We start from the raw sequence: 26,957 nt of genomic DNA, 5'->3' as shown, positions 1-26,957 counted from the left end.
GAACTATATTATATCTTTTGGGATAGACCATGATGGAAGATAACATAAGAAAGGGAATGTATATATACGGATGACTAGGTCACTTTGTTGTACAACCGAAACTGGCACAACACTGTAAACCAACTATACTTTAATTAAAAAATAGTAATGATTATAATATAAAAAATGCCTAAATGATGTTTCACAAAGACAAAAATGCAGTTTAATGAAAGAAATTTCACTTTTTCAACAAATGGTGCTCAAACCAGTGGATATCTACATGCAAAATAATAAACTTCAATTTAAGTCTCAAATCTTATACCAAAGTTAACTCAAAATGGATCACAAACTCAAAGGTAAAATGTGAAAACATAAAATTTTAGAAAAAATAAAACTGTAAGGATTTAGTGCTAGACAAAGAGTTCTTATATTTTACACAAATAGTATAATCCATTAAAATAAAAAAAAAGATAAATTGAACTTCATCAAATTTAAAAACTTTTGTTCTAACAAAGACACTGTGCAGAAGATGAAAAGACAAGATACAGACTGGGAGAGTATATTAGAAAACCATATATCTGACAAAAGACTAGTATCTAAAATATATAAACAACTCCCAAAACTCAACAGTTTAAAAATCAACAATCTAACTGAAAAAGTAGACACACATATCACCAAAGATGATATACAGCTAGAAAGTAAGCAAACAAAAAGATGCTCAACATCATTAGCCATCAGGTAAGTGCAAAATTAAACCACAACAAAATATCACTAAACACCCATCAGAAGGCTAAGATAAAAGCAGTCACAACATCAACTTCTGGTGAGAATGCAGATAAACCGAAAAACTGCATCACTCAAACACTGCTGGTAAAGCAACTCTGGAAAGCCATTTGATGATTCTTATATCACTAAACACGGAACTGTCATTATAACCTAGCAATTGTATTCTTGGGCATTTATCTAGAAGTAATAAAAATTTATGCTCACACAAAAATTTATCCATACATGTTTATAGCAACTTTTAAAATAAAGGCCCCGAACTGGGAACAACCCAGATATCTGTTCTTCAGTGGGTGAATGGTTAAACAAGGTACGGTAAATCTTTACCAGGGAATGCTAGTCAGCAATAAATATAAACAAAAACTTTCGATTTTTAAAAAAACAAATCCTAGAGGAATCTCTAGTAATTAAGATGAGTAAGGAGCTCCCACTGTGGCACAACAGGATTGACAGGATCGGCATCTCACTGGGACGCGAGTTCCATCCCTGGTTGGCATAGTGGGTTAAGGATCCAACGTTGCCTTTGCCACAGCTGCAGCTTACATTGTGACTGTGGCTCAGATCTGATCCCTGGCCGGGGAACTCCATATGCCAAAGGGAGGCCAAAAATTAGAGGGAAAAAAAGTGGAAAAAAAAATGCTAATCCCAAAAGGTCACGTATTGTATGAGTTCATTTAAATAACACTCTTGAAATGATCAATTGTCCAAGTGGAGAACAAATTAGCAATTGGTGAGAGTCAGGGAGGGAATCAAGACAGGGAGGGAAATGGGTGGAGCTATATAAAAAAGGCAACATGAGTTATTCTTGTGGTGATAGAACTATTCTGTATCATGATTGTACCAATGGCACTCTCCTGGTTGTGCTACTGTACTGATTTTTGCAAGATATTATCACTGGAGCAGACTGGGCAAAGGTACATGGGATCTTCATGTATTATTATTATATACTACACATGAATCTGTAACTCTCTCAAAATGAAAATCTTAAATAAATACAAGTGGCACCAACTTACTGAACACTTTGGTAAAACAAGACATAAGAAAAAGTGTAACAGTTTAGGTATAAAGTAGCCTAAGTCAATCAATAGGGCTTTTTTGCTTTAAATAAAAATAAAACAAAGACCAGTAAAAAAATTAACCTTAGAAAACTGAAAACTATCTGTTTTCCACATATGAATTCAAAAGAAAAGTGAACAAAGAGATTGAACACTATAATTTATGAACCCCATTTTCATTTAATGCAATACTCCATACACTAGTAATTGCTTCATTCCAATTCACTGATTAATAAGATTTTCTTAATGGATTTTGTTATCAAGGCTTTATGATCTTGGAAATGACCTCATTCCCTTAAAATTATAGATGGCTTAAAAAAGGAAATAAATAAAAATAGAGAATGCATGTCTCCAGGTCTTGCAGTTAGGTTAATACAGCATATGCAAGAAGAGAAAATGATTAAGGTATACTATTTCTAATGCGTTTTCAGGCTAATAGATTGCCAAGGAAATTAATCATGGGGCCTAATCATTTTCCACTCTCTTCAAGTAACTTCTTATGCTATACTCAATGTGATAGCAGATAAACATTAAAAATTGTATCTCAAAATAATTTACGCTGACATCTGAAAAAGACTCACTAGTAACTTATGATGAACAATTTCACGGCAACTGGTCTATACTTTGCATGATACATCATTGCTCTCATTCAAGAGAACTTCAGAAAATTTATAGCAGGTACAACAGATGTTATAAGGATGTAAATATTCCTATTAATGTTGGAATTGGCCATCATCCAATATGTATCTCCAAGAAACATAGGACGAAAAGTATACCTCATTATACATACAGTTCTTTTATAATTTTTCACTAATAAAATGCCTCAAACTGGGACACCCAGTATTTATCTTAATACCTTTTCTGGAAATATGAAAAATAATTTAATGAAAAATGTGACATGAATTGTTACAAAGGCTCAATTATTATATAAGATATAGAGACATACATTTTATTTTTTAACTGTGCTTGTGGCATATAGAAGTTCTGGGGCCAGGAATCAAACACACTGCCGTGAAAACATCGAAGCCTTAACCCACTGCACCACAAGAGAATGCCAGGAAATACCTCTAAATTTGCTCTTCTAAATGGGCTAAGAATTATACTAAAATGTAACAGCAAGTTAATTAAGATTCACTGTAACTGTACATTAATGAAAGAGCATAATTGCTCACTTAAAATATTAGCAAAAATTATATTTATGAAATGATTACACACAAGTCAGATGATGTATTATACTACTTTGATCCACATAAAAATTATTTTTCTGAAATTCGGGCAAGGGAAAATGTATATATCCCTTCTTCCCTTCTCCCCAGCAGCATATTTCTTCCAACATGTTATATACATGTATATGTACACACATATATTTTTAAATTTTTAAATCAAAGAATTATATTTAAATTATATGATAAAATTTATACTATATAATTACATATGTATCATGCAATTTATCTTTTTTTGAAGTATAGTTGATTTACAATGTTGTGTTAATTTCTGCTACACAGCAAAATGATTTAGATATACATATAGCTATATATACACTCTTTTTAACATTCTTTTCCATCATGGTTTATCATAGGATATTAAATATAGTTCCCTGTGCTATAGAATAGGACACTGCTGTTTATCCATTCTACATATAATAGATCCCAACCTGTATCACACAATTTAAAACAAAGACTTACAACAGTACTTCTCAACCTCCTAATTATTTTAATACCTTATTAATAGAGAAAATAAATAAACATGTATATTATTCTATAAATTCAAAATATAAATTCTGTCATCCAATTTACATAGACAGAAAAAAGGATATACTCTGAAAACCCCTATTTCTGAGGCTTATAGTTTTAAGGAATGAAATATAATTTTTAATTTTCAATACTTGGATTGACAATCATTTAAAATGTGTTATGCATTTGCTAGACTTTTAAAAACTGAGTATGTCACTGGTAATTTAACGTCACTTGGACAACTTTAATATTTGAGAAATAGAGGTACTGTCTCCTACTAACAAATATGGTTAGTTGTTACTGTGCATTTGCTTATTTTTAATAGTCATTCTGGGTTTTTTTCTTATTGTTAGGCTGTATGCTTTTGTTTCACATTAGTGCAGTATACCAGCATCTAGAGGGAAAAAGAACTGCAACCTGTTCTAATTTTGTATCTATAACTTGCTATTAAAACCAAAACAGGTCATATTTTTGCCAACCAAGACCAAGTTAGAACTGACTGAAATGAAGTAAATTTGTTTGGTCCATGATCTTTCTAAAAATTAAGTAAGAATCACTTAAGTCAATTATAGGCATTTCTATTCTCTCTCTTCAAGGCATTGGCTATGCTCTAGCATCTAAGGTAGTCAAAAATCTGTCTTCAGGACAAGCTAAATACTATATTATTATTCAGTTTACATTTTATTGACAAGCGCAATCAGAAGTGATGTATCCATGAATTTACAATAGGCTAAAAACTCCACTATATGTGAGTTTCTTCTCTTTTAGAAAATTCTGATACTTATTGAATCCATTTGATCAAGAAGAATGTTTTCTAAAATTGTTCTGCAAAACTCTAGCTCTCACAGATGGTCTCCAAAAAGCTGAATCCTTAATCCAATAAGTAACACTTGGATTATAATGCCAAATTTATTGAGTTTCACAAATGCTCTGTGTGCATGTGTGTGTGTGTATAAAATATTCAATGAAGGGACTATTATATAAACCTTACTTTGAAAAATAAGAATCTAGAAAGAGTGAATTTGTGGCCAAAACAATACTGGGTTCATCAAGTCCCAAATGATTTTCTTCATCATGGGTTTATGACAAGACATCATTTCCCTTGCATTTAGAGTGGGCTACAGTTCTGTACACACAGGCAATCTGTGTCACTTGTAGACAGAAAGACATGAGTGTATGTATAAATTCTTGCATTCTTTTCTCTCTGAAATGTGTTTAGACAGCAGTATCACAAGAGCACGGTCCCTGAAGACTTCCTTGGGGCAGAGCTCCCCACCAACTTGCACTGGGGAGTACAGTGTGTTAGACGAACAAGCCCTTGCTGAGTTCATAGATTTCAGGGTTAACTTACTGCTTCCGTATAATCTAACCTACAATCTAACCTACCCTAAACAACACAACAGTTGAATTTTGAAATAATGAAATCAACAAAAATGAAGGAGATGAGACAAATTACAGAGGCTCTGATATTAAAAATTTCTTATTTACTCTTTATAGATCTTCATTAACTATGCAAGGCCACTACATAAAAGGTACTGCCCTAAACTATGAGAGTGTGGTAACATAAAAGACATACAAGGTCCTTTCTCTTGAGGAATACACACCCTGACTATGGAAGGAAGAAAAGGCCCAGAAGGTCATATGCTCATTTTTTAAGGAAAAAGATGACATTTTCTTATTAGCTGATTATATTTGTAATTTCTGTTCCTCTGCTAAACTTCATTTTTAAACATACTGAAATTATGCCAACTAAAGCAACAAAAAAAGAACCATTATTCATCATTTTTTGTTGAGTGACAGATCAGATACTAAGACAAATTTGGATATTTCTTGGTTCTCTTTAGTAATAGAATCCTATGTAAGTATAATCATTAAATTATTTCAAAATTTATATTGGAAAATATGTGAGGTAAATTGAAACAAATTTTACCTAATTATATAAAAATACTATAATCTAAAATTTCCTTTATGACTAGCCAAATGCTGTGTATTAATGCAACACATGTCTTAAGAAGATTTTCTTAAATTCACAAAACGTCTTTTAAACTATAATCCTAATCATGTTAATGCATCATTGTCCCCCTTACTGATGAAGGTAATACACTTTCTACATTTTATAGGAAATATACTAATATAATGTATTATTTGTTTTATCTCTACTTTCAAAAAAAATTATTTCCCAAAGACTTTCTGGAGAATTTTATAATACACCCATGTAGTTCTTCGATACTAAAAATGAAAGCAATATCTGTAATGATGTCTTATAAAATGCTGGTTAGGAGTTTCCGCCACGGCACAGTGGAAACGCATCTGACTAGGAACTATGAGGTGGCAGGCTAGATCCCTGGCCTCACTCAATAGGTTAAGGATCTGGTGTTACCCTGAGCTGTGGTGTAGGTCACAGACACGGCTCGGATCTGGCATTGCTGTGGCTCTGGCTTAGGCAGGCAACTACAGCTCCAATTTGACCCCTAGCCTGGGAACCTCCATATGCCGTGGGTGCAGCCCTAAAAGACAAAAGACAAAAAAAAAAAAAACCTGCTGGTTAAATACCTGTGTTATTTTTGAAAGTTAACAAACATCAAAGGGAAGTAAATCAGCCAAAGGGCTGTCTGCCATATAGTACTTTCGGTCATTGCCAATTTGAGGAGTACTACGCAGAGTGGCTTAGATGAGGACTTCTGGAGACATGAATTCAATTAGTCCTCATACAATGAAATCAATGTAGCTTGAAATCAATGTATTCAAAAAACATTTCAATATATTAAAGTAAAATTATGTCAATTATTTAAATGTTTTTATTTCCATATTCAACTGTAGTTAATATAGAGATTTTTTGTTTTGTTTTTTAACTTCTAGAATGTGGAAAGGTTTCTCTTCACATCCAAATTGCCCAAGATGTGGTATATATACCCAATAGAATACTACTCAGCCATTAAAAAAGCGAAATAATGCCATTTACAGCAACATGGATGGAACCAGAGACTCTCATACTGAGTGAAGTCAGTCAGAGAGAGAAAGAAAAATACCATATGATATCACTTACATCTGGAATCTAACATATGGCACAAATGAACCTTTCCACAGAAAAGAAAATCATGGACTTGGAGAATAGACTTGTGGTTGCCAAGGGGAGGGGGAGGGAGTGGGACGGATGGGGAGCTTGGAATTAATAAATGCAAACTATTGCCTTTGGAATGGATTTGCAAAGAGATCCTGCTGTGTAGCACTGGGAGCTAAGTCTAGTCACTTATGATGGAGCATGATAATGTGAGAAAATAGAGTGTGTACATGTATGTGTAACTGGGTCACCATGACGTACAGTAGAAAAAAATAAAACAGACTCGGGAAAAGAAGAAAAAAAAATTGCCCAACTAAAACCTAAACGTCTGTTTTAAAAACTGAGGAAAATTTTGCAATATGCTTTGGTTTTTAAAGACAGAAGTTCAAGGAATTGTTCCCATCGCGGCTCAGTGGTTAGTGAACCTAACTGGCATTCATGAGGATACAGGTTCAATCCCTGGCCTCACTCAGTGAGTTAAGGATCTGGCGTTGCCCTGAGCTGTCGTGTAGGTCGCAGATGTGGTTCGGCTTGGATCCAGCGTTGCTGTGGCTCTGGTGTAGGCTGGCAGCTACAGTTCCAATTTGACCCCTAGCCCGGGAACCTCCATATGCTGCGACTAACCTTCAAATGCCTAAAAGATAAGAAAGATAAAAAATTTGAAAAAAAAAAAAAAAGACAAATTCAAGAAATCCAGTATTTTCACTGAATGAAGTGGATGGGTTGAAGACACACATATATAAAGACAGACATAATTAAATCCCAATAGGAAAGGGGAGAATGTTTTTCACATAATACATTGAAAATTCAGTAACCAGACAATATAATCTCTAGAGTAAATTTTTAAAAATCAGGTTAAGGTCTGTTCTTTTGTATCTGGATAGGCTAAAAAGAAGTAATTATATTTTTGAACACTAGAGGGAGTACATAAAAAAAGAAACCCAGGACTAACAGCACCTAGTTTAATAGTAGGTTTTTGCAACAAACTGCTTGCTTATTTCTTACGGACATAATGGAATTATTAAAATGTATTTAAACAGTATCCAATGTCTCTTTTTATATGTCATTTTACAGTTAATTTAAAAATTATTATGACTAATGGTAAGAAAGTTACACGATATTCAAGAAACAGAAAAACATAGTAAATGCTGTAAAAAATACATATAATCCCCCATTGTAGTTTACATAGTCCATTAGAAGAAAGTAGGATCTGATGTGCTCCACAGAATTTAAAATGACATCCCTGAGCCTTAGGAAATGATGAACACTCTGAAATCAGAGCCAGACTTGTGCAAAGGTAAAGGTCTGAAGTTACACCACATTTAGGGTTTATATTGACAGGATGTCCCTGGAATTTCTATATGACAGGGATAACATGGGAGCCACTGGTTGGGGGTCAAGAAGGGTGAGGACCTGATGAGGTGATTTTTTTTTCAACATTTATAACACTGCCTGACAAAGTCAGCATTCAATGTATTACCTGTTGTATGCACTGGTTTTAGTGTAATGAGTTAAATGAGGTTAAAAGATTATAAAAAATCAAAGTAGGGAAACAAGAGTGTCCTACAGCCAACATACAAACTACTACCTCATGTAAAGGCAGAAGGATAAAGAATCAAAGCAAAAAAAAAAAAAAAGTTTAGTAAACATCTGCTTCACGTTCCTTCTCTGTAATTAGTAGATATGCAGTGGAAAGTGGTAATAGTTTGATCCTGAGAACTTTAATGGAACAAGAGTTGGAAGAGATTCAGTTAGTCAAGATATCATTTAATGAGCACCTATAACAAGACAGCCACTGCTTAGTAACTTGAGATACATAAAGGAACAAAACAAAATTCACTGACCTCTAGGAGTTGACATTCTAGATGTGGGAAACAAACAAACAAGGAACACCAGAAAGAAACTTTTTAGCATAGCAGGAACTAATAAGAATTAAGGAAAAGAGAAAAGGTGAAATAGGGAAAGGAACAAGGGGATGCTAGAGTGTACAACAACATATGGAGTTGCCAGAATCAGCTGTGGTGGGCTGACATGTGCGCAAAACTTCACTGAGGTAAAAGAACAGTAGAGTGGAGTTAGCTATGAAAATGTGCATGGCACACTGATCCCTGAAAGAGTAGGATTAGTGAGGTTGAAGCAAAGAGAGCCTGACAGAAAGCAGTAAGAAAAGAAATGAGTTCAGTAACAGGGATGATGGGAAATTTGAGGGCATGTAACCATCGTAAGCATTTTGACTTTTGAGTAAAAAGGCAAGTCAGTTCAGAGATTTTAGAAGAATGTGATCTACCTTTATCCAGACTTCTGAGCTTAAACGGGGGGCTTAAGGATTCACAAGACAACAGTCAGAAGGCTACTGCAGCAGCTGAAATGAGAGAAGACGTTGGTTTGTCCAGTGTGGCAGCAGCGGAGGAGATAAGAATTAGTCAAATTCTGGAAACATTTTGAAGGGAGAAAGGCCAGCCATACTGTCTGATGAACTGGATACAATGCTTGAAAAAATGGAGCTGATAATGACTATAACACCATCCATGCCATGGAAGAGACTGCAAGGATTAAGTTTTGAGAGAGAAGGAAGAGCAGGGCTCAGTTTTGGACATGGAAAGGTGAAGACAGCTCTTAGACATCCAAGGAGAGATATGGAGAAGACGTGGAACCACGTAGATTTAGAAGAAAGATCTGCGCCAGAGATACAAACTTGGAAGTCATAAACCTATAAATGGGATTTAACCTCAAGACTCAATAAAAATACCAGTAAAGGGAGTATAAATAACTTTCTTTAAAAAGAGAATCAAATTTGAACCCAGACGTCTCAGAAGAGGAATAAGCAAAAGTGAGAAAGAAAAATCTGTGAGGTGAAAAGGCATAGGATTCCTCGAGCCAAACGAAGAAAAAATATTAAAGAGACTTTCAGATGCTGACAGGTTACATAAGATCAGGAGTAAAAACTGACTATTCTTTGTTAATAACACAGGGTCACTGACAATGTTGACAGAGTCAATTGCAGCATAGTGGTTGGAATATAAGTCTGATCGGAGAGGGTTTAGGAAAAAATAAGAGGGAATAGGCAACAGCAAGAATAGACAACTCAAGTCTTTTTCAGTAAAGGAGTGCAAAGAAGTGAGATGGTGATTTTCAGGGGAAGTGGGGTCAAGAAAGGATTTCACTATTATCTTTATTTTCACTTTTATGCTGACAGGAATGATTTGGGTGAGAATAAGCAAAAGATGGTATAATAGAAACAGGTGAGAATTGTTAGTGATTCTCTTGAGTAGCTGAGAAAGGACCAGCTCTTAGGCACAAGTGGAATGATTGGCTTTTAGACCTTAACACCTTTAGTAAATATTACTCACAATTGTCAGTTTAAGTTCCTCATCTGATAATAAGAGTGAGACTTTAAAAATCTTGTCTTGAAGATTGCATGCTTAGTAACTAAAAGAGAAAGGTTATTACATTTTTCAAAAAGGCAGAAACGGAATAACTGTTAACATAATAATACAACTGAATGGTATTGTGACCATAAACTTGAGGACTACAGAATTCAAGTTGGGCAAAAATTGTGATAGTGTCAAGACTGTTTGGGATGGTCTCTGGATTACTTGCTGAAGAAGGACATAAGGCCAAACAGGAAAAATGGGACTGCTGGAGATCAAGCTGGAAAGCTAGGTTTATTCATTTGACATTTCAAGTATCAGGAGAACAGTGTGTGATCTTTTACACCGGGGGAGTGGCCTGAAGAAAACAGTGGATTAAGAAGATTAACCTGGTAGTATTTAAAGAATGAATTGGCAGAGAACAAGAGACAGATAGCTGCAGGGCTATTAAAACATCATCCATGAAATTAATGGCATAAGGACTAGAGAGGTGACAACGGGAAGGAAGGCAGCCAATCTGAAATCTCCCGTTTAAAAGAAATCAACAGGATTTATCAATGATTTTATGCTCTTGTTATATACCATGTACTTTTATTTCATAGCCTTTGACACTCCTTAATTACTATTACTTCTCTGGAGTTCCCATTGTGGCTCAGCAGAAATGAGTCTGACTAGCATCCATGAGGACACAGGTTCCATCCCTGGCCTCGCTCAGTGGATTAAGGATCTGGCATTGCTGTGAGCTGTGGTGTAGGTCGCAGATGAGGCTCAGATCTGGCATTGCTGTGGCTGTGATATAGGCTAGAGGCTACATCTCTGATTTGACCCCTAGCCTGGGAACCTCCATGTGCCAAAGGTGTGCCCCTAAAAAGACAAAAAAAATAATTATTAATATTATTTATGTTATTATTTGAACAATGTCTTTGCACTAGCATGTAAATTCCAGATGTCAGGGGCTAATATGTTTTGCTCAATATATTATTTTTATTGCCTACCACAGTGCTTTGTGTACAGTGGATATTTAAAGAAAATTTTTGAATAAGTGAATGAGATATTGAGGCCTAAAAAATAAATTGATGAGGAAGTAGAAGAAGGAAAAGAGGAGGACAGAAAAAGAAGAGAAGAAGAGGGAAAGGGAAGAGTAAGAAAGAGTGACATGATTCAGAGGAGGATGAAGGGGTTATAGAAATGAAAAGGCTATAAAATAGCAGAGTAAGTATGTTGCTGCTGGAAACTGGGAAGCTGATTCTGGACAATGGTTTAAAGGGATAAATATCAAGAATCCAATTCCATCATTTACTCTCTATATTAATTAACCTCTCTGTTTCAGTTTCCCTGTGCATAGGGCAAGTATAACAACCTCCAAGGACTGACTGAGAAGATTAAGTGAATTAACTCAGAACAGCTCATGGTACGTGTGAGCAATGAGTGGATTATTACTCAAGTTCATGTTTATCAACATCACCATCTTCCTTAACTTACACCATACCACACAGCAGTGACACCCTTCAAACCTCTCTTATCTTAACAGAAACGGAAGAAGCAGGAGAAACGTAAGACAGTTTGATAGGTGAGATGAAGGGCATGTCCTCCCCGTCAAGGTTGCCACTGACCTCACTTAGGAACTGACAAGGGCAAGAAGAGATGCCACTCAGCCTTGGCCCATCATCCCATCTGAGATTCCCTTCTTTTTCCTAAATCTTAAAATACACATATATGCACGCATGCCCTGAAATATTTCAGTTTAATTTTTATTTGATTGTGAAAAACAGATAATCATAGGAAGTGGCCAGTGGAAGTGAGAGGGTGTATTTTAAAAGTAGGTTCAGTTGAGCGAAAAAGAAAAGAATCAACTACTGTAAGAAAGATAATGTGATAAAAAGAATATGTATATATATATATATATATATATATGTATGTGTGACTGGGTCACTTTGTGGTACAGTAGAAAATTGACAGAACACTGTAAACCTTGGCTAATGGAAACAATAAAAATCATTATTAAAAAACATAAAAAAATACAAATAATGATTTTTTTAAAAAGATAAGAATACAAGATATGAAAAGAACATAAAGTTTCAATGCTTGATTCAGAAACACCAAATAAAAGTTTAAATAAAAAGGGAGGTGAAGAAGGCACTGTTAAGTAATATGGAATAAAAGGGCAGAGTTAGAGCAGCTGTTCTCAACTGGCGGGAACCTCCGCCCTTCCCAGGGCACATGTGGCAATGTCTAGAAACATTCTTAGTTGTCACACTGACAATTTTAGTTGCTACTGGCATCCAGTTAGTACATGCTATCCTACAATGTATGGGACAGCCATAAACGAGATGAAAAGGAAGAGACTAAAGTAGATTAGAACTGGTCACTTTTCCGCTCAAAACTGCAAAGTTCTCATTTTCCTCTGAGTAATAGTTAAAATTCCTAGACATGTCCCCTCACACAGTCTATACTGCCTTATTAGAGTTCCCCACTAGAGTTAATATTTACCCTACTACTGGTGACTTTCTTCAAGGGCAGGTCCTTGGAGTTCCTATAGTGGTTCAGTGAGTTAGGAATTGACTAGTATCCATGAGGATTCAGGTTCAATCCCTGTCTTCTCACAGTGGGTTAAGGATCTGGCATTGCCGTGACCTGTGGTATAAGTTGCAGATGCGGCTAGAATCTGGCATGGCTGTGGCTGTGGTGCAGGCCATCAGCTGCAGCTCCAATTTGACCCCTAGCCTGTGAACTTGCATATGCTGCAGGTGCGGCCCAAAAAAAAGAAAAAGAAATAACAAACAGGGCAGGTCCTTAACGCTTATTCATGGTGGCATCCTGTATGCTCTTCTACACAGTGTCTTATACATAGCAAGAATTCAATAAATCTTTCTTCATTCATGAATGTCACACAGAAAAATAATAAAACAAAGAAAACTGCTGTTCTGGGGCTAGTTTTAAGAAAATACACTTAATTTACAGTAAGCCCTGGACACATTTTATCCTTCCAGGCAGTGATATTCTCTTATCACACATCTTAAAAAACAACAAAATGTAAGAGTTAACCTTTAGACCTGGGTACTTTCTATGGTTTCCGGAGATCAGTAAAAGATATATACATACTCCTATCCCACTTTGAGATTAACATCCACCAGAATCCCTCTAAGGGAAATAAATGGCTGATAAATTGCCCATTTGCTTCCTAGAATAAAGGCCAACGGTTTATAGCCATCAGTACTTCTCTTTTGCTTTTGTGTAGGGCCAGGGCTTATGAAAATGGAAAATCATGGAGATGGGTCTCAAATAAAATTAAACTTTTTAAAGGCAATCAAACACTTTTTTTGTCTCTTCATCTGAATTATTCTCACCCACTCAAGATTCTCTGAACATCTGCAAAAAGCTATGTTTTTATGAGCTTTTTTCCAGGAGAAATATTTACAATTTTGTCATGCTTCCAAAGTGCTCCGTGATATGAGGGAAGGATGAAAAACACCTACCTCCAGAAAACAACTAATTTGACTGACTTTATATATATACACACACATTTTTTTAACCTGGCATTTTTCTGTCACATGAACACAGTTTAAAATCTTAGGATAAGATCTGCTATTATGAAAAAGGCCAACAAACACCAATAAATCTGTAAGCTTTAGAATAGTACTAGAGGAGAAAATTATTAGAAAGCATCAAATTTCCTTTCTCTGGACAAGTATGGTACATGCTACCTGTAGTTGAAAATCTATTTATAATGGGTCAAGCACCATAATGACTGACCCACTGGGCACAGGTATATAATTTGACTCGCTTCAATTATTCTACAAGTAAACATTTATCTCCAACACCAGCAGGAAGTAACATTTGCAAAGCAGAAGGAGGGAAAACAAAGAACATAAATATAAGTTCTAACAATGTTGTTTCTTACCTAAAGTGAGGTCTGGAAACTTGGAATCCTCATGTTCCTCCATTCTCAAACATACAAAGAGCTTAGTCCACATAAGGCAACATCTGTCGTGAGTTTACAGGCTATCTTGTGAGTCTACTTTGATGTGGACATTACCTAGGTAAGCCTATGTTCTCATTTCAGCTGACTGTTATTTTCTGGCTCTGGTTTGGAGCTGAAGTAGCCATTGACTTTGGTTTTCCAGGTCCTAATCTTCAAGAAGTTCTTCCTAATGAATTAATTTCCAATACAATTAAAACATTTCTATCCATATTATACTGGAAAAGAAAAACAAATAGATTTTGAGAAAAAGATTATTTGTTGTTTCCCTTACAAGTGAGGGAAAGAGGAGGTATCTTGCAATAGGTAGTGCTAAAATTACCATACAAAAATCTACCTATAAATATATGTATGACATTGTTAGCCACCTCAATAATTTTCGGCCTGGTAAATAATTCAGCAAGTTTCTCTATTCACCTGTCACAGCAGAAAGCAAAACAACTGTCAAACCCCAAACATCTCAGAACACTTAAGGACAGTACCTTCCTTTTAAAGTAATTTGCTAATAACATAAAAGAATAAGTTTCCCAAATTCCTTTAAATTCACTTGAAACAGCTGTAGAGAATGCTAGATCTCAGTAAACACCCGTATTATTTGTCCCCTTATTTTCCGAATCATGATATAAAAAAGTAATGGCATATTTTTATTAACATTTGTGCTGAAGAATAAATAAGTCAAAAGTATTTCACTGTAGTACTCATCTATTTGGAAGATGAAAACTGCAATGTCTAATTAATTCGCTATTGATTCTGCCTCCATACTGACCCCCCAAATTGAGTAAAACTACAAAAACAATGAATATTAAGACCCAAAAATAATATAGTCACAATAAGACTTAAAACTTTTATTAGCTTCACCGGAAATTTAAGAAACAAAGTACATACATATATAGATGCTGGGAGTAAAAATCTGTGAAAAACTTCCTGGAAAACAGTTTGACAAGTGGATTGAAACTTTAAAACTTTCACACCCTGGATTTCTCAGAAAATAGGGAAAAAATAGGAAGATCCACAGAGTTTAGAGGATAAATGCCTGGGCTCTAGCACTAAAATGCCTAGCACTGAAGCCTCCACTTACAAGTCAAGGGACTTTACATCTCTGGCCTCTGTTTTCTTTTCTGTAATATGGAGTGAGAATAGTACCTTCCTCATGTGTCTGTTTTGTGAATTAGAAAACCAAATATTAAGAAATATACCTAGAAGAGTATCAAGCAGACTGTAAAATCTGTCTTAGCAATTTTTATTGTCAAAGGTTTTTTTTAGTGATATTTAACAACCGCAAAAATTTGTTAATAAATAGAATGTCTAACATTAGCGAAACTATAAAGTAACATAGTAGATCTATAATGGTTATGGTCTAGTACTATTCCAGAAAGCAGAAAGCATCATTGTATATAATTTCCTAATTTTACATAACTTCATATATGTTAAAAATATGTATACAACCCTCCTATGCTAATGGCTGGAATATAAACTGGTACTACCACTATGGAGAACAGTATGGAGGCTCTTCAGAAAAGGAATATAGATCATATGATCCAGCAATCTCACTCGTGGGGGCATATACCCAGAGAAAACTACAATTATTAGTTTTATAATTACAAAACTATGAACATACAGTTACCCTGTCAAAGGATACATGTACCCGTATCTTCATGGCAGCACTGTTCACAATAGATAAGAAATGAAAACAACATAAATGTCCATCAACAGATGAATGGATTAAGAAGATGTGGCACATATGCACAATGGAATACTACCCAGCCATTAAAAAGAACCAAACAATGCCATTTGCAGCAACATGGATGGACCTTGAAATGATCATACTAAGTGAAATCAGTCAGAAAGAGAAAGACTAATACCATATGCTATCACTTATATGTGGAATCTAAAATATGGTACAAATGAATAGAAACAGATTCATAGACATAGAGAACAGACTTGTGGTTGCCAAGGGGGTGGGGGAGGGGGAGGGGATGGAAGGGGGAGGGGAGGGGAGGGGGAGGGATGGACCTAGAGTTTGGGGTTAGTAGAAGGAAGATAATATAAGAGAGAGAAAGTGTGTGTGTGTGTGTGTGTATATATATATTAGCCTGGGTCACTTTGCTGTACAGCAGAAATTGGCACAACATGATAAATCAAATATACTTTAAAGAGTTTATTTTAAGGAAAGAAAGGATGAATAGGTGGAGCATAGAGGAATTTTAGAGCAGTGAAAATACTCTGTAGGACACCATAAAGATAAATACATGTCACTATACATTTGTCCACACTGACAAAATGTACAACACAAAGTGTGAGCTCTAGTGTAAACTATGGACACTGGATGGTAAAGATGTATCAGTATTGATTCATCAATTATACCAAAAGCACAACTCTAGTGGGGGATGTTGATAATGGCAGTTGCTACACTTATGTGGGGTGAGGAGGTAAATGGGAATCTATGTACCTCCCCCTCAATTTTGCTAAAACATAAAAATGCTCCAAAAAATAAAATCTTAATAAAATACCAAGTAAATTTAACTTTTAATGGAAAAAAGTTACCCTTCATTGTTTACTTTTTTTTATTTTTTACTTTTATTTTCAGTTCAATGTCAGTTATGCACATTTCAATCAGAACTGAGTTAGCAGACTATTGGAATTTCTCTATTTTCAAAAATTATCCATGCTATTTTTCATGAACTAATCCTATAAAAGTTCTTTAGTTTAATTTTTTTGGGAAAGTACGTTTTACTCAGACTTACATTTCTACATATTATCTTGTATTTTGATTTAATTACCTGAGATCCTCAGAGCAGTAAGGGTGGAAAAAACATAATCCCAGTAATAATGAAACTATTACATTGATTTTATTATCTATTACTTCACTACTGCCTGAAGCACACTGTCTATTTATTACTTTAAGTCTGCTTGAATTTCTTATCGGCTAAATTCTCTGAGTCTTGTAATGCATTGGAAATAGAGAGACAGTTAAGGATGGTTATTTGCTATTTTTATTTTCTCAGAAACAGGCTGCTCTTTTAGTAACATGTTAAGCCATCACGCTTAAGAAAAGAAAATTAAAAAGCTGTTTAGCATTTGGTAAATACACTTCAGTTTGAGAAGGTAGACCACTGTATAGAGCAGAGAAAATACTGTTATTACTACAATTGAATCAACTGTGAAATCTCATTCATTCACCACTTTAGAACTTGGAAAATACTCCAGAGATTATTTTCTGTAATTTGTTCAGGTAATGAATTTTATATGCATGGATTCATTAACCAAAAAATACCTGGTAGGATTTCCTAGAGAATTAAACTATAGCACTTCCAGTGACTAAGCCATCAAAAAAGAGAAAAAATATTTAAAAACAAAAATATTTTGCAGATAATTGTTAATTATGTTAATTCTGTTTTCATCAGTCTCCAAATGGATTATTTCCTGAGTTTTTAAACTTTTCAAAATAAACTGACTTTATTTCTGTTTATTAGATTATAAGGAAAACCAGGAGTGCTTTCCAACCCGTAGCCACAAAGTTGACAAGAGCATCCCACTCACGGAGTTCAATCACTGAGTGATTCCAGGGCAGGCAGAACAACTCATCTTAACTTGTTTATCCATAACAGTCATTTCTATTCACATGACTTAGCAAAAAATTAAAATATATATATATATATATCTCATATAATAGTCTAGTTACATAAAATCATATAATGAAACAGTACACATGATGCTCACAGTTACAATCAGTATAAACTAAAAGAGAATCCAGCTCTAGCAGCAATGATTTTGTTTCCAAGTAAAAGGCTATTTATTTATACAAATCTCTCCCTAATCAAGATTCATGATCCCATATTAACACCAACATTTCATGCAAAACAGTTTACCAGTAAGGTCCTCATAAAAGAGCAGGCAAATTCATACACGGCTATGTCAGATTATTTGAGGACTATTTTTTTAAAAAGCAGTAGTACTTTTTTTCCACATTTCTACATAAAAATGATCACCTTAAACCTCATAATCCAGAAATGGTTAATTTTACCCCTACATCTCTAGAGTTTCACAAATTTTAAAAATGTTTTTTCAGGGTGTAGACAAAGCCAACATGGATTAATCTTGTACTGCAATGCTATTTCCTCTTAATTTCTTCTCTTTTCTGCCTTCTCAAATCTTTTTTCTTTTTTCTGGACATACCCACAGCATGCAGAAGTTCCTGGGTCAAGGACTGAATGCAAGTCACAGCAGTAACCAGAGCCACAGCAGTGACAATGCCAGATCCTTAACCTGATAATGCACTAGGGAACTCTCACCTCTTCAAATCTTAGCCACACCTCAAAATCTGAATTTTTTTTCCTTTTTGGCCTTTCATTCTCCCTAAGGAGTTCATGAAAATGTCCAATATTTAGTTGTAACACTAAAATATGTGATCTCCTCTAAATGGCACTGATCTGTTTGCATTAACCATAACAATATGAATAAATCATAAGTTTAAAAAATCATATTTCACCATCTTTTTTGAGTTTCTATTCCTCTTTTCACAAAAGGCTTACCATACTACAAAGTACATAGCAAGTACTGGTTTACAAATCTACATACCTTCATTCTTATTTGCCATTCTATTTTCTTTCCCTAAGCCTATTAGATCACAGTGAGAGTAGCCACTAAAAGCAGTAATGCCTTTTTACACTATTGATATTCAAAGACAGGGATAAATGTATCCCAAAGTATTCTTTAAGCCCACTGAGACCAGAAACTCCATATTATTCATTTGGGTAGAAATAAAAAGAGAATATAGTATTTGGCACATAATAGATGCTAAATAAAGATGCTGAATTATACTTAAGGCTTTTCTAGTATAGTACAAAAACCAAATATATTTCTGAAAAGTCAAGTTATTTGAGGTTATACTAAATTCTCAGGGCAGAATAAGACTTTCTAGAAGTCTCATTCCTTTTCTTCCAATATACAATCTAACTTAAATGATTAAGCTATAATACTGAAGTTAATCATTAAAAATACAAACAATAATAACGGAGTTTTGTTACTAATTGTTAAAGTGTTCCAAGCAACTACTATTTTCAAATCTATGCCACTACTTACATTTTCAGATGACTAAAGCCTAGAAAATTTCTAAAAAGAAAATCAATTTCAAAATAACCTCAAACAAAAGTCCAGTATTATTGGTACAGAGTTTTTGCAAAAATAAAGGACAAAATATTAAAAAAAAAAAGAATACTGCCTTTTAGTTAGAATGAAAAATGCAGGAAAAAACAAATACTACATGGTGAATGATACAGTGACCCAGTCATAATCACCTTATTTCTAATTTCCGTTCCAAGTTTAATAAGAGCTATTCACTATTTCATATCAAAATATACTATGGCCTAAAAGCACTGTGCTGCCCATAAAGGAATTAGAATTCTAAATCTAATATAATATAATACCTTATATTTAATATATACCAATGATAAGATGCCAGCATAATAAATGTAACAAGTGATGAATAGTGACATTTCTATTTACAAGTCATAGGTATAGAGACCAACAGGTTTGCAGTTTACAAACTTTTCAGTTACTCCTCCATTCAAAACTACATCAAAGACATGTCCAGTCACACGTGCAGTATTATCTTAAAAAGATAAATGCTAGACAACTGCAAAATGTCATAGGTTAAATATGCCCTATAAATACTTTGTTCTCAAAATAACTATCTTTCCTATCATATAAATGACCAGTGTTTTGAAATTCAGGCTTAGTATATATAACTCCATGTGCAAACCTAGTATCATGATATCCTTCTCACGAAAGTAATTAACTATCACATCACATCATTTACCATTCATAAATTTCACTCTCAGGGGTTAAACTGTTAGCCAAACAGGCCCTGGCACCCTATCAAAGCTTCCAAAGCATCAAATTAAAATTTTATCTCAGATTTGTCTAGAAGACAGACTCTTTCATTTACTTGGTTGTATATTATCTATGCTTTTTTTTTCCTTTTGTAAACTACCTGAGTTCCCCCACACCCCCCAAAAAAATCCTCAAATAAGTGAAAGAGTGAAAAAGAGAGAGATTCAGAGACTCTCTGATTTACTTCTCTGTGATTCTAACCACAAGCTAGAGTGAGGTTAAATGTTTCACTATAGATCTACCTGGTCTCCAAACATCAACAGAAAAATGATGCAAAGAGGAGCTGTGCAGTTCCTTATCATTTATTCTGTCTAAAACAGGGAGTGAAGTGACACATTGTAACATAAGTGGTATGTGCCCAAAGACACAGAGTTTTGACTGAGTACCTTTCTTCTGTAATCTCAGCTTCCTTGCTAAAACAGTAAATATGTTTCTGGGCTGAGACAGGTTTCCCACATCCCCCATCTTAAAAACCTCAACAACTGTTAAGCACAATTCTGCCAAAAGGAACTTGCCCAAATTTGTTCGCTTTTTTTTTTAAACGCCATTATGTTTCAGATGAAAATACAGCCTACCAAAGACGTAAAATAAAAGGATAACAAAGAAACAAACAGCATCTTTAGACTTGAGTTTCAATGCATAACCTCGCCGTCTGTCAACCAGTTGTAAAGCAATGATCCTAAATAAACTCTGAAACACGAATAAGTTTCCTCCTCACATCTAACATCTGCATGGATCTCTGCTCTCAGGACCTCCGCAGTAATTATGTTCTCTGTGGAGCAACCTACAAGAATAGCATTTGCCACTGGCAAACTGAACCTTGCGGTTGAATGGGCCATTTTAACAGACTTGCATTTGGTAACAAACGCGGAGTTGAGTTCACAGAGGTATTGGGGAAAAGGCGAGAAAGAGGGAGCCTCTTTTCTCACACCGGGATTGGAAACTGGATAGAGGAGCTTAATCTCCAGACAATCAAACCACCCTCAATCCTCTCCCACTTGGCCTCCGAAACAGGATTACAATTTTGGACCTCGATACGCCCCACCCCTTCCCTTCCCATAGCAGCCACCACCTTCGAAGTTACACTGTTAGCTCTCAGACAACTGGGGCGCGGACTCGCTGAGCTGACCGAGAACCAGGAACCACACCGGGCACTCATTCAGTAGTGGAACACTGAGCTGGGACTCTACCACCAGCTCTGAGACACCACCGGCAGGTTCACGGGAGACCCCACCCCTCCCAACCCTGCCCTTGCCTCCGCCTGGAGCTGCAGCCTGAGTTATGCATCCTCAGCCTCGACATTGGCTCTGCTTCTTTCTATACGGATCAAGGCTGGCGAGGGCAGGGGGGCAGAGTGGACTGAGATGGCGAGGGGGAGCGGAAAAGAAGCAAAACAGTCCTGGTTCCCAAAAGCCAGGACGTAAGTGGCAAGACACTGATGCAGGCACACCACACACACACACACACACACACACACACACACACGCACGCACGCACTCACCAAACCGCCCTGCGCCCCAGGTTCCATGCCAACTGGCAACAAGACAGGAGGATGGAAGGAGGTGAGGTGGCGGGAAGGCCCATTACAGAGAGCGACAATCCGAGGAGAGCAAGGGATGTCTGAGGAACTGCAAAAGTGAGAAAGTCCCAGACCCCTTCCACAGCCCCAAGTCTGGGCTCTCCTGCCAGCAGCCCCGAGTCGCCTTTTCTCCAGCAGGGCTCGGGAAGCAGAGAGAGAGAGGAGCTGGAGCCGAGCTTCTCCCAGGCCGTCCTCCCGGGCCTGGCCCGGGGCCCGGAACCCTGCCCCACTTCAGCCCCGGCTTGGGGAGGCTGCCAGGCAAGGAGCGACTTGCCAAAGGACTCCAGAGGAGCAGGAGGGCAAGAGAGGCGCATCTTGCACACTCTCTGTCCGGCTGCTGCTTTCTTTCTCTGTCGACACACCCCCGGTTAAGCCCTTTTCCCCAGGCACACACACACACACACACACACACACACACACTCGCAGCTAAAGAGACAGGCGGGTTCACCCCTCCCACCACCTCAAGTCTATCGATTAAAACACTAGTTGATTTCTTCCTGATTTAAAAAAAAAAAAAAAAAAGTGCAACAACTCTTCAGAGTCGCCCAAGCAAAGAAAAGTCCGTCTGCAGGGATCTTTCTATAGTTTCCTAGGAGTTAGGAAATCTGGCTGTTGCCAGTGAAAACGGGACCGGGAACGCCGAGGGGTGGGGGTGGAGGGAGGTGAAAGGCGACGAACTCCTTCCCCACCCCTGAGACTCTCACCTCCTTAAGTTCCTTGGCCACGTCCTTCAGGTCGCCCAGGACTAATTCCAGATCCTCCACGATGATCTTGATTTGTTCCTTCACCTTGGTCTTGGAGGCTGCCGGCGGTCCCTCGGCTGGAGAGGACGAGGCGGGGGTCCCTTTGGACTTGGCTGACATTCTTTGGGGGCAAGCGAGGCAGGTCAGCACAGGCGGGCGAGCGGAGGCTGCTGCGCGCCCCGGTCCCTGGCGCCGCTGCGGCCGCTGCCGCCCCAATCCCCCCACATCTTGGACGCTCCTCGGGCAGCGGAGGGTGGCTGCGCTCGGCGCTGGGCCGGGCGGCCGCACTGTGGTGCTGCCATCAACTCCCCAAGACGCGGCGTTCGGCGCGGGGCTGCAGACGGGCGAACAGCGCGCCTGCGCCTCCTCCCGCCGCTCTCGCGCGCACACACGCACTCGCTCCCCGCCCGCGGAGAGGGGCGCGGGACCGCCTTTACCAGGGCTGTCAGCTGCAGTCTCGGCGGCATGTGCCTCCGGAATCTCTCCCAGAACACCTGGGCATCAAGGAGCTGAGAGACAAATTCGTGTCCTGCCCACCCCCTCGTCTAGATCCTGAAATGCCCTCATTGCAACCTGCTGGAGGTCTTCTCACATCTAGCTTGGATTCCTTCTGCTTCCCCCTCCCAGCAGAGACCTGGATCCCCACCAGCTTCCTAATCAGTTTATATATATATATATAAAAGCAGTAGGGTCAGATTAGGGTTGTTAAAGCGACCCTAAATTTTTATCCAGGACCAAAGTATGTCGTGAAGGCCTCCAGGCGTTCTCCTACTCACCTAGGAGTTAAACGCAGGTGTTCTTAACTTGTGCAGGAAAAAAGAAAGAAAAAAAAAGTGGATTAAAAGCGACCCCTCACCCCCTGGAGTCATGATATCTAACCAATGTTCTTGAAAGAGGTATCTTAAGCAATCCTGCTGATTCCACAAAGCTAATACCGGATTTATTAATTGGAAGTCCTCACACCAAAAATCCCCTGGGAGGCTGTCTGAGTCATCTTGGCTGCACTTAACTGGGACAGCTTTTTTTTTTTTTTTTTTTTTTTTTAACTGTCCTTCCTCTTTTCATGACCTATGCTGATGTCTGTTTTGGGTACTGGGGGAGATACATTGGATCTCCTCCTGTGAGAGCTGAGTAAAAAGAGTTTGTTTCCAACTTTTTTTTTTTTTTTTTTTTTGCATCCATTTCAAGTCTTTTGCTGCTAAACAGGAAAAAACTTTCTGACCTTTCTGTCAAAATGACCAAGGGAGGGAAGTTAATAGGAAGCTTTCCATGGTTTAATTCTCAATAGGTGGCTACGATTCTCATTAGTTAAAGGTTTAATTTTCTTCGTAGCAAACCCATGGGTTATTAGCTACTGACCTGGCAGGCTGGATCTGTGTTTTTTCTTTCGGTGCACCCTACTCCAGATCATTATTTTAATAAGCTTCCCATTTGGTCATGCCTTAGCAGGGCTCTCTGCTTCTTGCTTCTCACACCCCAGGTTCCAACATGAAGAAAGTCTTGGCAGTTCTCCTCTTCCTAGTTCCTTAAAGCCCGCATATTCACTTTCTTCATCCTGAATAATTCACCTTGATAAAATCCTTGAAAGTCATATTTGAAATATGGATGAAGAAAGAGAAAACAGAAGAAAAACAGCAGTTTAGAACTGGTGTCAAAACAACAGCAACGAAAAATTAGAGGAAAAAGAAAAAAAGGTAGAAAGCAGAGGCTGCTGGAGGAGAATTAAAATAAGAATAAAGGAACCAGTATGCACTAAGCAAATTGAAAAGAGATGAAATCATTAGAAGTATTAAATAAGTAATGTACTTGATTTCTCTAAGGTAGAGGGAATATATATATTTTTTAATTCCCCTTGTCTCTGCAGGTTCCTCTCTATTTTATAAAGATGTAAAAGAGAGCTCCCCTTGTGGCTCAGCAGGTTAAAAACACTACTCGGATCCATGAGGATGCTGGTTCAATCCCGCCTCACTCACTGGGCTAAGGATCCAGTGTTGCCATGAACTGTGCTGTAGCTATCAGACGCAGCTCAGGTACCAAGTTGCTGCGGCTATGGTGTAGGTCAACAGCTGCAGCCCTGATTAGACTCCTGGCCTGGAACTTCCGTATGCTACAGGCGTGGCCCTAAAAGGACAGAATATCAAAATAAAAAAATAAAAAATAAGATGTAACAATAAAGACAATATAATAAGACTTACAAACCCTCCCCCACTGAAAATTCCTCATCTTTAATTATACTCTTATTTCATCTCTGAAGAAAGGTAAGTGTTGAGAAGTGGAAGGAGAGGATGTGAGAGAAAAAAAAAGAGAAAGTACTGCTCCACTATATTTGAGTTTTTGAGTCTCAGTAGTAGGCAAGTGATTGGAGAAGGTTCAAAAACTCAAAAGTATAATGATTTTAGGCAAGAATATTGGAAAAGTGGAAAAGTGATGTTTTTCTTCCAATGATAAAATACTCCTCTTACAATTATAACAGTATTTCCATGCTACTCTGAATCTCCTGCACCAAAGATTTAAAAATATTCTGTTCTACCATATCCATTGCTTCTAATGAGCCAGACTGTTCCAGCTCAAAACTGAATCATAATTATTACTCAAAAACATGCTATGCATGTCCACATCACAATTTACTCTTAAATAACGGTTTTCATCTATTTATCTATCTACATACCTATATTTAAATAAAATATGGTGTTAATTGAAAGACAAAAAGTTAAAATTAGCTTCTAAACCCAATCTCAAAAAGCTAGTTGATCCCCAGCAGTGACCTCAGTATCCATCATTAAGCCAGTATGTATAAAATAGTCCTGAATAAGAAAATTTTACAAAAAGTGTTAAAGATATTGAAGGAAAGAAGACAGAATGAAAGGATACAGTGATACAAGTCATCTATTTTTTTTTTTTTTTTATCAACCTTGTGGAAAAAGTAGTCACTCCTTTGGCTCATCCTGCACTCTCTCTCTCTGATTAGTATATATGATGTTTTAAAGCCAAACCATGGGGCCCACACAGCAAAAGTGACACCTAATAAAATTTCTTGTGGATGTCTTCATAAATCTGTTTATATACTGGTGCTAGAGGCAAATGGGTACATATACAAACCATATAGTTATAAACTTAGACAGAATAACAGTTTGCTGATAGAAAAGTTTTATTTATAGAAGTGATTATGCACCCAGCATTTTATTCCCTCTGTCTGTTTAGACAACATTTTCTGAGTTTTCCAACAGAAAGGATTGAGTAATTATAGGAGATCATCTAGTGGTTGTTTGTTCAGTTACAAGCACTTATCAATATTCTCCTGTGTGTATGTATTTAATTTATTGCATTCAATCTTTAATAACTAACCAACATGAGGAAATGCTATGACACTGACATAATTTTTAATTCACAAGAACCTCAAGAATATTCCCAAAATATTTTGTCCCATTTTGATGGCAACGGCTTTTATCAATACACTACCATAATAATGTACATTCAGTCTCAAAAAAAAGGATAATGTACATAAAATAACATTGCTCTTAATGGAGACTTTAGTTTTCTTTTTTCCTTTTTTTTTTTTTGCATAAACCTATTTTTGTTTGTAAAATCCAGTGAAGTCACTAGAGATATTTGAAAGCATTAAGAAAAGGAAAGAAAGAAAAAAAGAAATGACAACTTTGTTCCTACCAAAATAGTTTTCACTGGCTGAAAAATAGTGGAGAACCACATGGACGTCTAGGAGAGAAAATGTCATTACTGAAATACAACAGAGAAAAATTAGTAACATTCACCATAAATACACTGACTACGAAATATACTGTATATGTCTAGGCAATGATTCTCAAACTCTGGCATGCCTCAGAGCTTGTTAAAACACAGATTTCTGGATCCCACCCAGGGTGTCTGATTTAGTAGGTCTGGGGCAGGATTTGAAATGTAGGCTTCTTTTTAGCCAGAAGAAGCCTTACAGATAATCCAGTCACATTGCTTCATGTTAACAGATGAGAGAAGAGGACCTTGGGGGGTTAAATGGTACCTCCAATCTTTTACATATAGGGAATATACCTTGGGAGCTAGAATCCTGTGTTGACTCAGTCATTTTATAGAGTTGTCTCTTTTTGTCTAGAGAATGTCATGATGGCTATCTACTGTAGATGTATAGTGGTAAAAAAAAAAATGTGATCTGGAAGTTTAAACAAAAAAACCCATTGTAGTATCCTGAATAATCAGAACCATGTCTCCTCCAAAATAGCTGCTCAATAAATACTTGCTAAGGAAATGAATGAATGAATGAATGAATGAATAAAATGTTTATCTCTGTGTGTTTTGAAACTAATTACTTCAACAAATATTTTTTTAAATGGCTACTCTAGCCAAGAATCTACACTATGAAGTATATGTGCCACTAGATCTAACGGCCCAGCAGGAACAATTAGATTATTCCACACATGACTCTAATATAAAATTTTACCTCAGAGTTATCTCTTTTTTTCCCTCTTTCCCAATTACAGTCATTTTATTTTATTGAACCTACAAAGTCCATGTGTACATTTTTTTCTGATTCTTTTTTTTTTTTTTTTTGCCATGGGACAGAAACTAAACTTAGCTTAACTGAATAAAGGAAATTCTCTCAAAGCTTAACTATAGAAAGGCAAGTAAAGAAATATCTTCAAAGAGAATTGGAGCCAGAAATTCTAGGATCAATGGGACTACTTTATTCTGTTTATTTATTCCATTCCATTTTAGTGGACTGCCTTTTTTCTTAATCTAGTGTCTCCGTAACGTTAAACCTTGGTCAACAAT

General features: G+C 36.8%; 1 protein-coding gene across 4 annotated transcripts in view; it reads right to left on the bottom strand.

The window, feature by feature from the left end:
- Positions 1–23,085, bottom strand: part of PRR16 (proline rich 16) — a 260,137-nt gene extending 237,052 nt beyond the window's left edge. For 2 of the 4 annotated variants that reach the window (XM_047778486.1, XM_047778487.1), the window contains exon 1: positions 22,137–22,480. In XM_047778486.1, the coding sequence (XP_047634442.1) occupies positions 22,137–22,295 (159 nt within the window). In that variant the 5' untranslated portion in view covers positions 22,296–22,480. Of the gene's footprint in view, positions 1–13,883; positions 14,151–22,136; positions 22,481–22,951 lie in introns of those variants that run through there. The other 2 variants (XM_047778488.1, XM_047778489.1) reach the window with 2 other exon arrangements.
- Between the last annotated feature and the right edge of the window lie 3,872 nt (positions 23,086–26,957).

Source organism: Phacochoerus africanus, chromosome 4 (assembly GCF_016906955.1).
Source record: "Phacochoerus africanus isolate WHEZ1 chromosome 4, ROS_Pafr_v1, whole genome shotgun sequence".
In the NCBI taxonomy this organism is placed as follows: Eukaryota; Metazoa; Chordata; class Mammalia; order Artiodactyla; family Suidae; genus Phacochoerus; species Phacochoerus africanus.
Note: the sequence above shows the minus strand (reverse complement) of the source record. Positions and strands in the feature narration are given on the sequence as shown.